A 14,621-nucleotide genomic window follows, 5' to 3' on the forward strand; every position below is an offset into this window, starting at 1 on the left:
CTTCAGGTGGACACATGTCTGACTCTGTCCTCTCTTCCATTTAGATTTTGGCCATTCCTCCGAGCTGGCGTTTGTTGTGGAGCCTAGCGATGACATAGCTGTGCAGGAGCAACCTTTGATCCTCTACTGCCAGGTGGAGGGCATCCAGCCCATCACCATCACGTGGCGGAAGAATGGAGTGACGCTCATGGACAGCGAGAACGCCTTTATGTTGGCCAACGGCTCGCTCTACGTCTCCCGCTTCCAGAGGCTGCGGGCAGACGGCTCCTCAGACGAAGGCGAGTACGACTGCGTGGCGCAGAACCACTACGGGCTGGTCGTGAGCCGCAAGGCCAAGATTCAGGCAGCGAGTAAGTATGGTCATTGTGCCACCCACGCCTCCTGGGGCGGTCCCACAAGGAGCTCTGGCTTGGTTGGGAAGCGGGAGGGTAGCGTGGTGAGTGCTGGGTGTTTGGGGAGGGAGGATAAAAGCGAGGGAAGAGAAAAAAGAACCTGGAGCTAGTGTGGGCACCTGGCTGGCATCTAAACCTCTTAGCTGTCCAGAGCTAATCAGCCTTTCGGGGCCGGGGGAAGCTAAAAGCCACCTTCTAGCAATAAATTGCCTGCGGTGGGGGGGGGTAAGTTGCATTAAAGTCGTGCGGCGAAGAAGTCTGTGATTTGTGTATCTTCTGCAGTGGGTTTGGAAGCTCCTTTGCCGTGCAGCGTGGCTGGGCTCTGTTGGCAGGCAGTGCTTTCCAAACCATAGACAAAGACCTTCTGAAGGTCATGGTTTCCTTCGTTTTGTTATTTAAGGCAGGCAGTGTGGAGGCAGCAAGGTCTTATTTACTACCCAGCGTGGCAGTGCCTTTGGGGGCAAGGCTAACAACACCAGACAGATTGTCTGCTGGGGGAGCCTCGAGGAGAAGAGAGATGAAAATGTCAGAAGGGAATGAAATTTAAAAGTGGGGGAGGAAGAATTACAGGGCAGGCTGTGACTCCAGCCCTGCACAGTACCCAGCTTAGTCTACTATATCACCATGGCCAAAGCAGTTGGTCTTGTGGGGTCTCCTAGAGCACAAGTCTTCTGAGGAGCAGCTGAGGGAACTGGGGTTGTTCAGCTTAGCAAAGAGAAAGGTGAGGGGAGACCTTCTGGCTCTCTACAACTCCCTGAAAGGAGGCTGGAACCAGGTAGAGGTCAGTGTCTTCTTCCAGGGAATAAAGAGGAAACAGCTCAATCTGTATCAAGGGAGGTTTAGCTTGGATATTAGGAGCAGTTTCTTCTCCCAGAGGGTACTTAAGCCCTGAAACAGGCTTCCCAGGGAAGCAGTGGAGTCGCTGTCCCTGGAGAGATTTAAAAGCTATGTAATGTGGTGCTGGGGGACATGGTTTAGTGGTGACCTGGCGGTTCTGGGTTAATGGTTGGACCTCATGATCTTAAAAATCTTCCCTGACCAAAGGCATACTATGAGTTTTAAGATTTCCACCACACAGGCTGCTAGGTTGCCCCTTACTGGCTCTGGATGTTGGTTTGTATTTGTCCTGGACTGATGGCAAAGCTAAGTTATGATGGTGGGTTCTGTCCCTATTGTGCTGGTGACCGGCTTTTCTCACCCCTGTGGGCTCCAGGGGTGCAGCTGCTGATATTTGTTTGCATTCAAAGGTCACTGCTGGGTGTAATTTATACACACATGTGAGGACAGGTGTTGAGCATAGTTCTGAGACCTGGCCAAATGCTGGTTTCATAGATAAGTTCTACTGAAGGATTCTCGTCTGGGAGGCGGCTACTACTCTTCTTTCTGTGTAAGCCACTTACTGCTGCTTCTGTTGCGTTTGTAAATTGCAAACTGTTGCAAAGCAGGAAAAGTCTGTGACAAAGTACGGGGCTGAGGTCCCCTGCCTGCACTCCCCAAACTGGGAGGGCCTTTCTGAGCGCTGCCACCCGCTCCCTGCAGCACCAGGGCCGGCTGGCAGCCCACCAAGGGAACACTCCAGCCCTTGTGTATAACAATTCCTGAGTGCATGAAGTGGCCATCTGCAAACCTAGCTTTTCAGTAGTGTAAGAAGTGACATTGTCCAGGAGCCAAGGGCTTTGGGTCTGTGCCAGAGTAGCAGCTGGATCTCAAACTTGTCAGTCTTGTGGTGCTAAACCTTGGAGCACTTTTGGTGAACAGCTCTGGCATTTATGAGCTGGGAGCTGGCTGAGGCACAAGCACTGTATCAAACTTCTTTGACCTGTAAACAGGAGCCGTAAGAGCTGGAGGAACTGCCTTTGGGATAGCAGGTTGTTAACAAACACTGTTATCTCTGCCCCTTCATCAGTATGGATGTGATGTGCTGGGTGTCCCTGCATGGCAGTCTCCTTTGGTAGCCCTAGTTTTGTGTGAATCAAAACGAAAAAGGGATTGTGTTGAAAAAGCTCTGGGCTCTATTCAGGCTTGGTTCCTTGTGAGCGCTGAGAGAAGCCAGCTTGATGCCACAGGTGTCTGCAAATAAGGGGAATATAATGGGATGTTGTGTGCCCTGCTACTTGGAGCAAGCCGCCTTGTGCCTGAACTGCAGGAACATGCACTTGCACTTAGGACTAGGTGTAAACTGAACTCTATTCTGACTCCAGGCTTAGTTCCTTGTGAGCGCTGAGAGAAGCCAGCTTGATGCCACAGGTGTCTGCAAATAAGGGGAATAAAATGGGATGTTGTGTGCCCTGCTACTTGGAGCAAGCCGCCTTGTGCCTGAACTGCAGGAACATGCACTTGCACTTAGGACTAGGTGTAAACTGAACTCTATTCTGACTCCAGGCTTAGTTCCTTGTGAGCTCTGAGAGAAGCCAGCTTGATGCCACAGGTGTCTGCAAATAAGGGGAATAAAATGGGATGTTGTGTGCCCTGCTACTTGGAGCAAGCTGCTTTGTGCCTGAACCGCAGGAGCATGCACTTGCGCTTAGGACTAGGCTTAAACTTAGATGAAATCTCCTAAGAGTGAGTAACACTTGAACCTTCAAGCCCGCATGTCTTAAGGTGGTTACAGGCAAGTAATTGTGATTTTCCTTGCCCCAAGTCACTGCAAGCAAGGCAAACAAAGGAGGAGGTAATTATCCCCATTTTAGAGATGACAGGACCATCACAGTGACGAAATGGGTGCTAGCTGCCTGGGAGGGAAAAAAAACCAAGCACTAAGCAGACCTCTTCGGAGCTGAGTAAATACTGCCGGTGGGTAAAACCTCATCCCAACGCTGATCTCTTCTTCCCTCTGAGCCTGACATCTGAACACAAAAGCAAAGGAGAAATAAAAACCTTTCACAAACAAAAATCTTGAAAGTTGATCAAGGCCATGCTACTGAGGAATAAAAGGGATCTGACAGACCGGAGCCCCTTGAGAGCTCTGCTGCACTTTTCGCTGTCTTCAAAGGCAGGCTGTTAGTCTCGTATCACCGTTACAGACCCTGGCTTTGTACTAGTGCTCGGAATATAATCTTCTTGGCTGGGAGGAATGTACATATTTGCATTCAGGAAATGTGGGCTGGATATCATATTTTTATGTTTTGAATTTACTCCAACACTTGGCGCTGAGTAAAATCCAACTGGAAGGATCAGCCTCTCTCAGCCGCCGCGCGTGCGGCCCGGATGGCCTCGAGGTGCGTTCGGTTTCCCTGTGGAGTGGGGACTCCTTAAAACCTTCCTCCTAAAAATTGACTCATTAAATGTGTTTACCTAAAATTCAGGGGAATTTCTCTATGTTCTCTTCATCATTTTGTTCTCTTGCATATCTTTATCAGTGCTCTGGATGAGGGGATTGAAAGCACACTCAGTCCCTTTGCAGATGACACCAAGTTGGGTGGCAGTGTTGATCTGCTGGAGACTAGGAAGGCTCTACAGAGGGACTGGACAGGCTGAAAGATGGTGTGAGATTGAACAGAGGCAAGTGTCAGGCCCAGAACTTGGGTCACAATAATCCTATGAAAGCTTCAGGCTTGAGGCAGAGTGTCTGGAAAGTGGCCATCAGAGAAGGATGTGAGGGTGGTGATTGACAGCTGGCTAAGCATGAGCCAGTGTGTGCCTGGGTGGCTAAGAAGGCTAACAGCATCCTGGCCTGCATCAGGAATAGTGTGACTAGCAGAACTACAGAGGTGATTGCCCCCCATGTACTCAGCGCAGGTGAGGCCACACCTCAAATACTGTGCTCAGTTTGGGCCCCTCACTACAAGAAGGACATCCAGGTGCTGGAGTGGGTCCACAGAAGGGCAAGGAAGCTGGCAAGGGGCAAAATCTTGTGAGGAGCATCTGAGGGACCTGGGGTTGTTCAACCTGAAGAATAGGAGGCTAAAGAGAGACCTTCTGGCTCTTTGTAACTCCTCAAAAGGATGTTGGAGACAGGTGGGTGTTGGTCCCCTTTTCCCAAGGAAGTTGCACCAAGGGAAGTTTAGGTAGGACATGAGGAACAGTCTCATCCCCCAAAGGCTTGTCAAGCCCCGGAACAGGCTCCCCAGATCAGTGGTAGAGTCCATATCTCTGGAGGGATTTCAAAGCCGTGTAGATGTGATGCTGAGTGGTGTGGTTTAGTGGTGAACCTGGCAGTGCTGGGTCAGCAGCTGGACTCGATCTGAAAGGTCTTTCCCAGCCTAAACAGTTCTGTGATTCTTTTCTATGGTTGTTAACCGCAGGTACTTGGTGGAGGGAAGTGGACTTTGCCTGGTCTGTGGAAGGGCAGCTCAGATGCTACACACACTGACCGTGTTGTTGTAGTGTAACCTTCTTTTTGAGCCAGTCCAAGTGTGCAAGGAGCCTGCACATGACTGAGTTGGGTGGAGGCCCTTGTCCTTTCCACCCTCTGCCGAGCCCATCGGTCGGAATGTATTCGGTTGCCGTTCCTGTGTCTGTTCAGACCCTGGTGTATTAGCTTAGAAGGTTGTGGAATGCAACATGTTTTCATAATCTGATCAGGTTATTGAATACAGACCTCTCTTCTTTTTCTTTTGCCCTTCTCCTAATGGCAGTTTCATAATTTCGCATGACTCTGAGCTGCCTTAATTAAAAGCAGTTTTGTAGGCAGAGTGTTCTCAGGAGGTGCTGTCTGTGTCTTTGCAGCTCTCTTGGAGGAGCTGCTTCCCTTGTACATGACAGAACCTGATGAATCATAGAATCAGCCAGGTTGGAAGAGACCTCCAAGATCATCCAGGCCAACCTAGCATCCAGCCCTGTTCAGTCAACTAGACCATGGCACTAAGTGCCTCAGCCAGTCTTTTCTTCAACACCTCCAAGGACGGTGACTCCACCACCTCCCTGGGCAGCCCATTCCAATGCCAATCACTCTCTCTGCCAACAACTTCCTCCTAACATCCAGCCTATACCCACCTGGGAGAAGAGACCAACCCCACCTGGCTACAACCTCCCTTCAGGTAGCTGTAGACAGCAATGAGCTCTGCCCTGAGCCTCCTCTTCTGCAGGCTGCACACCCCCAGCTCCCTCAGCCTCTCCTCACAGGCTCCAGGCCCTTCACCAGCTTCGTCACCCTCCTCTGGACACATTTTAGTATCTCAACATCTCTCTTGAATTGAGGAGCCCAGAACTGGACACAGCACTCAAGGTGTGGCCTGAGCAGTGCTGAGTACAGGGGCAGAATAACCTCCCTTGTCCTGCTGGCCACACTGTTCCTGGTCCAGGCCAGGATGCCGTTGACTCTGCTGGCTCATGTTCAGCTACTATCTACCAGTACCCCCAGGTCCCTCTCTGCCTGGCTGCACTCAGCCCCTCTGTCCCCAGCCTGTAGCACTGCTTGGGGTTGTTGTGGCCAAAGTGTAAAATCCTGCACTTGTTAAATCTCATCCCATTGGCCTCTGCCCACCCATCCAGCATGACTGGGTCCCTCTGTAGGGCTCTCCTACCCTCCAACAGATGGACCCCTGCTCCTAGCTTGGTGTCATCTGTAAACTTACTAAAGCTGCACTCAATCCCCTGGTCCAGATTGTCAATAAAGATATTGAAGATCTTGAATGCCTTTGGTGTCTCAGGATGGAGATACACTCTGAGCAACAGTCATGGCTAGAGTCCACTCCTCTGGAAGTGAGCTTTCTCCTTATCATCACCCTCTGCTTAACTTGGCCTTATTTGACTGTGATCATCTTGTCTTGTGGCATTTCCAGCCCTTTTTGCCGTTGTTGTAATTTGATGGAGCTGACTCCACATCACCATAAATCACAGCCTGGCTGGTGGAGTAAGGCCCATTGATTATATCACTCAATAACAAGCAGTTACCACTAATTGGAAATCACCATCAAACTGGGTATTGGCTCAGGCTCTGCATGCATCCAACCTGAGAGCAGCAATTTTCCCTGTTTGATCTGGTGCTAGGAAAAAAAAAAACAACAACAAAAGGAAAGAAGGAAAGAAAGTCAATTGTGCAACTTAAGGCCAAAAAGGCTTCTTGAAGTTGGGTGAAATGGACCTGCCCACTGTTTGAAGTACTGTGGGACCTGAGAATGGCTCTGGAGAGATCTGGGCTTGTAAAGATGCTTTCTTCATTGTGTCTTGCTGCAGGGGGACTGTTCTGTAGCCGAGCAGATCAGCACACATCTCTGTACCCTCCTCTGCTTCCATAACCCCTTCCTTCTGCAACCTGCCCTGAATCCCACTCTTCCATGCCACCGTGTCTGGCCATCTACAGCACTTACTCTGCCAGCAGAAAGGCAGGACAGATAGTCCAGGCAAGACAGATGTCAGGTCTGGTCTCTTCACTGATCCCAGCAGCAGCTCTTCTCACCCAGCCTGCGGCCAAGCATCCTCTCCTCAAAAACAACCTTCAGGCCAAGGGTCTCAAGGTCATCTGCCAAACATAAAAAGAGAAGAGATCTGGTGCATTTGCATTCCTGCCAGGCTGCCAGGAGGTTGGGAATTGCGGGTTTTTTTAAAGCAGCAAAGATCTTCCCATCATTTCAGCTCCTCTGCACAGAATATATTCAGGGTTTAACCTGCAGCCCCTTTTCCAGGCTCTGGGGTGGTGGGAAGAGCTGCTGAGCCCAAATAATGGCAGCATTTATAAGAGTGTAGAGACAAGAAGGAAGTCTAAAAGGATTAAGGAGAGACAAAAGGGGCTGATTATTTTATGGGTCACAATACAAGGCATTAGAGTGAGATCACAAAGGGATGTAATTACAAAAGAAGGCCATACTGGGGGGGATCAAACCAGGATTAGAGTGGGAAATGTTTTTACACAGTTTTGTTCCACTCATTATGAAGTTAGCATTTTAAATTAAGGTTTAAATAAGGTGGCACCGAAGTTGTCACCAAGGTATTTCCTGGGCAGTGCCACTGTTTGGATGCAGATTGTGAGTCTCGGCTCAAAACACCAAGGCAAACCTTAAACACATGGGTCTGCTGTTGGTTTTTTTTTCTCTCTTGTACATTATCCGTGCTGTCAGCAGAGCCCTACCTGTAGCCTGTGCTTAGGTCAAGTGAAGCTGGTTGTGCAGCTGGAAGCAGGATACTTTTGTGATGACACGGTTCTGTGGTGTGAAACAGACAGGAGGTGAAGGTATATGCTTTTAAAGCAGCTGCTCTCCTGTCAGTTTGCAGCTCAGGAGATGCTGGTCATGGCACTCCCAGGAACTTTCAGCTAATGGTTGCTTGCACTTTATTGTGCTTTAACCCCTGAGGTTGCATGCCAAGTTTCCTCTATCACAAATAAGGTCATTCTTTCCCCCTCCAGTTGCAGCTCTGCTTGTGCTTAATGCCCTTTCTTCTCAAATGCTGAAGGACTCAGTCCTGATGCCAGTGATGTTTCTTAAGAAAAAATTAAAGAGAAGCTTCTTTCCTGTGAGAGTGCTGGAGCTGTGGAGCAGGCTGCCCAGAGAGGTTGTGGAGTCTCCTTCTCTGAAGAGATTCCAAACCATAGATCCTGGGCAAGGTGCTGTGGGTGACCTTGCTTTAGGAGGGGGTTGGACTGGATGATCTCCAGAGGTCCCTTCCAACCCCCTGCCATGCTGGGGATTCTGTGTTTCTGTATTTCTTTATTGGCTGTGCTTTGAATGCTGATTGCTCTTGGTAAGCTCGGAGCAAAACAAACTGGGAAGGAGACAGAAATTAAGTGAAGCAAAAATAAACTGTGAAAGGTTTCCAGGGGATGGCTGTGATGGGCGAGTGGGTTATTTCCCTCCATCAGCTCTTTTGGCTGCCTCTAGGACATGCTGGCTCATGTGATGCTGCCTCTCACATCTGTACTATTGCAGTATTTGGCCCTGTATGCTGCAAAACAAGTGTGCAAATATAGGAGTCATTGAGGGGGGTGAAGGGGAGGAGATCAGCAAGATCTGACTGGGAATTTTAGTAGATTTGCAGGATTAAAAGAATTTGTCACTTTCCACCCACTGCATTTCAGTGTCTGCCTGTAGCAGCCAGGATTCATCCTGAGACTTGAGCACATTATAAGACCATATTTCTTTTGGCTGCTCATTTTGTAGCAGTGTGATAGTTATTTAAATATCATCTTGCAGTTCTGCGCAGGGCTTCCAACGTGGATGCGCCAACCCCAGCTCTGGCAATGTTCTCTCTCATATAGGGGTTTGCACTGCAGGCAGTAATGTCACTTAGTCATTTCTAGAAAGCTCAAGGGAAATATATCTGAAGAATTTCATTAATGGTAGCACTGTTGAGTTATTTGTCTCAATTAACTCTTGGAGCACAGCTGAGGAAGTTCTGACATCTCCGCAGCCTGCACCTGCAGCGAGAGGCTGCTCCCCAGTCCTCTGCCTGCTTTTCTCACACGAGGTGATGCTCTGCTAGTACCTGTGTGGGAAGCTCTGTGGAGACAGCTCAGTGCCTAGCCTCATGTGCTTTTGCAGTGCTTGCCCCTCTGCCTGCTGCTTTCTTCTTGAAGTGTGGGACCATCCACCTCTGTTGTTTTATTCAGGGGGTCAGGTCTCTGCCACTTTAGTCATCTGCTTGCAGCCAGCAACCTGGGCTCTCTTCAGTGCTGTCACCTAGAGCAGCTCTTTACCTTCTTAGTCTTCTCTCAGCTTAATGATTTGTAGTGCCACTAGTAATACAGTTGTTTTTCCAGTGGAGTGACGATAGTGTGATGGTTATATATCAGTTTTGCTCTCATTCTGCCCTTCAAGAGCCCCAGCTGGCCAAGACGTGGCCAGTAACAGCCATGCATCAGTTTCCCCTCTTTGAACCAGGAGTGGGTCAGCTGTCAATACTGTCAATCCCTTTAGCTGGGGCAGAATCTCAGGCCAGCTGTGGACTGCAGGTCGTTAGCAGTTTGGAGTCAACAAGGGCAGCTGATCTGAGTTTGCCACAGGTGTATCCCAGACCAGAAACATCATGCTCAGTATAAAGAGGGAGTTTACTGAGGAGAGGGGAGTTTGTTGCTGATCCTGCTCCTCTTCTCTCTCCTGCTCTTGAGAACTGCCTTCCCGATTACTGTGAGTGCTGTATGTTTGCTGGGCTGAGTATGACTTTACATGCTTTATATTGGCATTGGGATCAGTTTGGTTGTTTCATTAAATCCATTTTCATTTCAACTCACAGATCTTTTTTGTTATTTCTGATCCCTTTCTGGCTGGGTCATGAGGTTATAGAGCAGCTGCTAGAGTTTAGCCCCAGATGTGGGCTAAATGTAGACAACTGTGAGCACCTTGTGGAGGATCAGGTTGCTATTTTATGATTCTTGGGGACCCATCTTAGCTGGGGATGGTGTTTCATCTGTACTGTCCCTTCCCTGTAAGCCTACCAAGAGGCAAAGAGTACACAGTGCCCACCCAGGTGAGAGAGGAGCTATTTTTCTGCTTCTGCTCATTGGTACAGCTGTGAGCAGGAATCAATTTCAGGGGCATTTGACCAGAGCAGTCAATGGTCTTGATCTAGTGAATAACCAGTGAGTGAAAGGAAAGCATTGTGGCATTTCCCACAAAGCTCTGATCATGGTTGTAGCCCACAGATACTGAAAACAGCAAAATATGGAGATAAATAAAAGGACACAGAAGCTGTAGAGGAAGATCCCTGGTTTTTTTCGTCTTCTGTGCTGATCTCTGCCCACAGTAGCCTTCCTGCTGTGAGGCTGGGATCTGAGGACCCTGCCTGGAATGTTTGGAACATTTTGGATGCAGTAGTGATAGAACCAAGGGCAGACCTGACAAATCCCCCGTTATGGGGCCAAAGCTGGTTTCCCAGGACTAGCAAGATGAGATCTGGAAGAGCTATTGGCTGGAGCTCCCTGACACCAAGGGATGCTGGATCCCCATTTCATGCACTGCCTCAGTTTTGGCTCTACCCACCATTGCAGTCCTGTTGCTGAGAAGGGAGTCTGGTCCCACTCCTCCTAGGCACAGCATATGGTTTTCAGAGAGGTTCTTGCTTTAAACCCAATTTTACAGTTGGGTTGACTGAGGCAAAAGGAGGTCAAACGATTCGCCTGAGGTCACTCAATAAGTGGCTCAGATTAAATCTCAACCCACTACGCTGCCCGTTCCCAGCGCTGGCTGTGCCGGCCAGACCAGATGGCCTTCTGAATGCAGCGTCAAGATCCTTAGCTTTTTCTCTACCTTATTGTTCCCCATTGTGGTCTTCTGAATGCAGGATCTTGAAAGTGAAAGTCATTTGGATTTGTTGAGTCCGAGTTGTTCTGTTTAATGACATGGAGTTACAGGAGAGGAGGTTGCTGCAGAGGTTTGAGCTGTGCACAAGAGGTTTACCTCTCGGCTTTGTGATGTTAAAACTCTCTTTTTGCTCCCACCGGCTAAAATTGGTCCCCTCCTCTTTCAGCTGCAGGGCTGCTCTGATTTCGTACCTGTGCAGGTACCTGGGGGTAATTCCCTGAGGGATTTTGCTGCAGCTTCCACATGGCTCTGGTGTCAGCGCAGTTTGTGCCTTCACCCTTAGTGCGGTGCTGGGGTCGCACAAGGGTGTCAGTGCTGCTGGCTTTATGATGTCATGTGTTTGGATCTGGGAACCTGAAGACCTCTTGTGTTAGCTCTGGAAACACAGATGGAGAGGCTGACTTCTCTTTCCTGATCTGGTGTTGTCTCTCACACGTCGCTGCTGATAGGGCAGGGGCTATGGATGCGGCTAAAGCAGTGCCAAGAGACAGGCTTGGTCTCTGCCTGGAAAAACGCGGCTCCATAACGTCTTTGGGGAAGCCGGTGGGTAGATCCTCAGGACACACAGAACACATCAGCCTTGGGAGCAGTGATGTTGGGATAGCTGTTCTGAGGCAGTGAGTTCTCATGCACCCACACATCCCTCTGCATCCAGCCAGCCTGCACTTGGGACCAGCACCACTCGCATGCCTCAGTAAGTTGGCACCTCTTGAGCATGCCTTGATTAATGGTGTTTTTTTGTCAGCCCTAAGAGGCCCCCATTATGTCCCTTTGATGCTGCATTTCGCACTTACCACTGTCACTGAGCTCAATGACTCGTTTTCACAGGTCACGGGAGAGGGACAATGGATCAGGCCACACTTAGAAGAAACAAATGAAATTTTCCTGCAACTGAGAGCACTAATTAAGAGCGAGGATCAATTTGGGTGTACAAAAGAGATAGTTTTAGGCTGCTGGTGTGCAAATGCGGCTGTGTTGCAGTAGAAGAAGAGGCTCTGTGTGCGTACTTCAGCTGCAGCATTGTGCTCCGCTGCATTTGATTGATCCTTCGGTGCTCATTCACTGAAGAAAATCCAAACAGTTTCCTGCCTGTTGTGCTCGGGAAGGGCAGGGATAGCAAAAATGCAGCATCGAATCATGGTTGATCCCTGTGAGATGTTTTTGACCAGGAGCTTAGTTCTTTAATCGTGTTGCTAATCTTGGAGCATAGCACGGCAAATTGGCTGGTGGCTTTTGAGCGCAGTGTGTTGTGTTCCCTCCCCATCAGTGTGGGCAGGATGATGCCCATTCTCATCTCAAGGCATGGTTCACCTATGCAGGGATTGCCCTGCTTTGCTGGGACTGCAGAGGAGTGCTCATTTGGAGAAGGTATCAAAGAGGGAAGGAGGATAGCTAACTCTCATCAAGGAGTGTCACAAATGCAGCTGGAGGGATAAGGAAGAGCCAAGGTTGTGTACGATGGGTTCATGGCTGCACTGACCATTGAAGAAACCTAATTCAGCTTGCCCAGATCTTCACACACAACGAAACCAAAGTCAGAACTAATGTGTATTTGAGATAAGCAGGTTGCAAATGCCCAGGACCTCAGGCTATATCATTCCAGTCAATTTGAAAATAATTTTGACAATAGAAACACATCATCTCTATTTTTGGTTGGATTTCTTAGGGCAGAAAGGTAGGAATATTGACTGGAGCATCCTTTTACCTACTCTAAGGCCAGTGGGATTTCCATGAAGCAAAGGTAAATGCATTTGAATCCAAACAGATTTACAGCACTGAGGATCTCCAGAACAGTCAGAGTGAAGCGTTAGTCCCCTGTTTCCCCTTGCTCCTTGGTGTGGTTTGCCCAGTTCCACTTTTATTCCCTGCAGCTCAGCATCTTCCCCACAGGGCAGTGGGATCGTCAACCTCAGTCCAGGGGTTTGCTTTCATCCTGAGCTCTACAGTGACATTTCCCAGAATGACCAAACAATGTGGCTGTGTCCCTTTGGTCCCCAGTGTGGCAGCTCTGAGGTGAAGATGCTTGCTGAGGCACTTTGTTTGCTTGGAGCAGCAGCCACGTCCAGCTCACCATGGTTTCCCACGGCAATGTGTAAAAAGGGGAGGGAGGGAAAGTCCTGACTGTGTCTTTCATTAGTGATCCTAATGCTCAGGGGGAGAGGAGAGGCAGGGGCCCAAAGGGGTCAGTTCAAACTCTGTTATAAAAAAGCAAGGTGAGAGAGAAGAAAAAGTCTTTGGATACTGGACTGGCCGTTTGAAAGATGATAATGGAAATAGTCTTTGGGGTTTATGGCAGCCAAAGAAAACAGCTTCCTTGTCCCTTGGGACACCTGTGGGTGCTCTATACCATCACAACACCCCAAGCTTTGCAGGCCACCAGCATCCCTAAAGGGCAGGGAATGGTCAATATCCTCAATAGAGAGCCTGGGAGCTACATTAAGGACCCAGATTCGACCACTTTGACCAAAGCAGCATGGTGCTGTATGCCTTATCCTGTATGCTGAAGCCTGTCTCTGCTGCTGCTGTCCTGTCTGACTTTGGGAAACTCTCAATGCCCCTACATCTCCAGGAATGAGAGACAGGATTTGGTACTCCTGAACTCCTCCCAGTCCCTTTGGGTTTGGGACCCCGTTGCCTACAGACTGCCTGTGCTGAGGTGCTGCAGGGGGCCCTGACCCCGCTTGAAGCTGTCAGAGCTTGTTACCAGCACAGGCAGCTCGTTCCCACCACAGGGGGTTTGGGGAGACCACTTCCCTCTGGGCATGCTCCTTGGCACTGACTGCTCTGTGTCAGTCGAGGTTGAGTTGTGCGGACCTCGCATCCCTGCTGGCTGTCGATTTTGATGAGGGCCATGGGTCTGAGGCGTTTGAGCTTGTATCCAACCACCCGAGAAACAGCCAGAAGTTATTTTAGGGGAAGATGGAGGTCCCTGCAGCATATTTTTATATGCAGAAGCCTCTAAAGGCAATGAGGTTTAGAATCCAGCGTGGGTATAGGTGCACAGCAGGTGCTGGTGTTTCTGTGCGGGGGGAACACGTCCAAAAGTTGTGTTCTGCAGCGTGGTTTGCATCCCTTTGAAGTCCCTCTGTGATTCAGACTGCTGCGTCTCACGGGGACAGCAGGATTTGTTCACTCTCTGCCCAAGAGGAGCCTGCTTAATTTTTCTTTTACTAACTAGGTTCCCCCAAGAATGAGAGATTACCTGATCTTCCAAAAGCACTGGCAATGTGCAGAGAAGTCTGGATGACTCACAACTTTTAATTAGCTCTCCTAACCGAGGCAAAGATCCCTCTCTTCCTCCCTCCCTCCCTCCCTCCCTGGCAGAGAGGTGGTGATTAGAATTACAATGAAGATAATCCAAACTGTATGTGTAGGGGTTTCTGTAAGCGGAGAACAAAGCAGGACATCCATCTGGTGAGTGTGAGCCCATAATACCTTTCTGCTCATTTCTCCAGTGCAACAGGAGCTGCTTGGGACGGAAGCAGGCTCATTATTTTGGAAAGGCTTGCTGACACACAGAGCAGGGCTGCCTTGTAATCTCCAAAGCACTGAAACCGCTGCTCAGGAAGGAGCATTGCTTTTAGTTTTAAGTCTACCTTTGTATTTTCCCTTGTTAAAATCTGCTGCGGTGAGGGGTACCAACCTCTTCTGAGCCTGCTGTTAATTGGTGTGAGTGAGAGATACTTGTTTTAGCAAGGGTAATCAAAGCTGTAAGGGAGTTCTGAAAGGCACTAACTGGGAGCTGAACTGAGGCTGTCCTGTGATAAACATCCCAGCGGCAGTGAGGAAATGCTGTAGCTGGAGACAGCCTCCTTTAGGAGTGATGCTATTTCCCCTCACTTGGTCCTCTTCTCTGGCCAGAGCTCATGCCTCATAGCTTTGGCATCTCCTGATGCCCTGGCTTTGCAGCGGGAGGGTTTGCCATATGCCACGGGGATGTGCTCTGCAGCAGAGAAATGCTGTGTTGGGCCCTCGGCCACGGTGCTGCCTGTGCTTTAGGGCCAGCTGGATGTTGCCAGGCTGCTCCAGCGTGGTGAGAGGATGGGCGCATTGT

The 14,621-nt window shown here is 49.5% G+C and overlaps 1 protein-coding gene across 2 annotated transcripts in view; it reads left to right on the forward strand.

The window, feature by feature from the left end:
- Positions 1–14,621, forward strand: part of IGDCC3 (immunoglobulin superfamily DCC subclass member 3) — a 121,459-nt gene that overhangs the window by 14,878 nt on the left and 91,960 nt on the right. For both annotated transcript variants that reach the window (XM_064157958.1, XM_064157957.1), the window contains exon 2: positions 45–350. In XM_064157958.1, coding sequence (XP_064014028.1) covers positions 188–350 — 163 coding nt within the window. In that variant the 5' untranslated portion in view covers positions 45–187. The remainder of the gene's footprint in view (positions 1–44; positions 351–14,621) is intronic.

Source organism: Pogoniulus pusillus, chromosome 17 (assembly GCF_015220805.1).
Source record: "Pogoniulus pusillus isolate bPogPus1 chromosome 17, bPogPus1.pri, whole genome shotgun sequence".
Classification (NCBI taxonomy): domain Eukaryota; kingdom Metazoa; phylum Chordata; class Aves; order Piciformes; family Lybiidae; genus Pogoniulus; species Pogoniulus pusillus.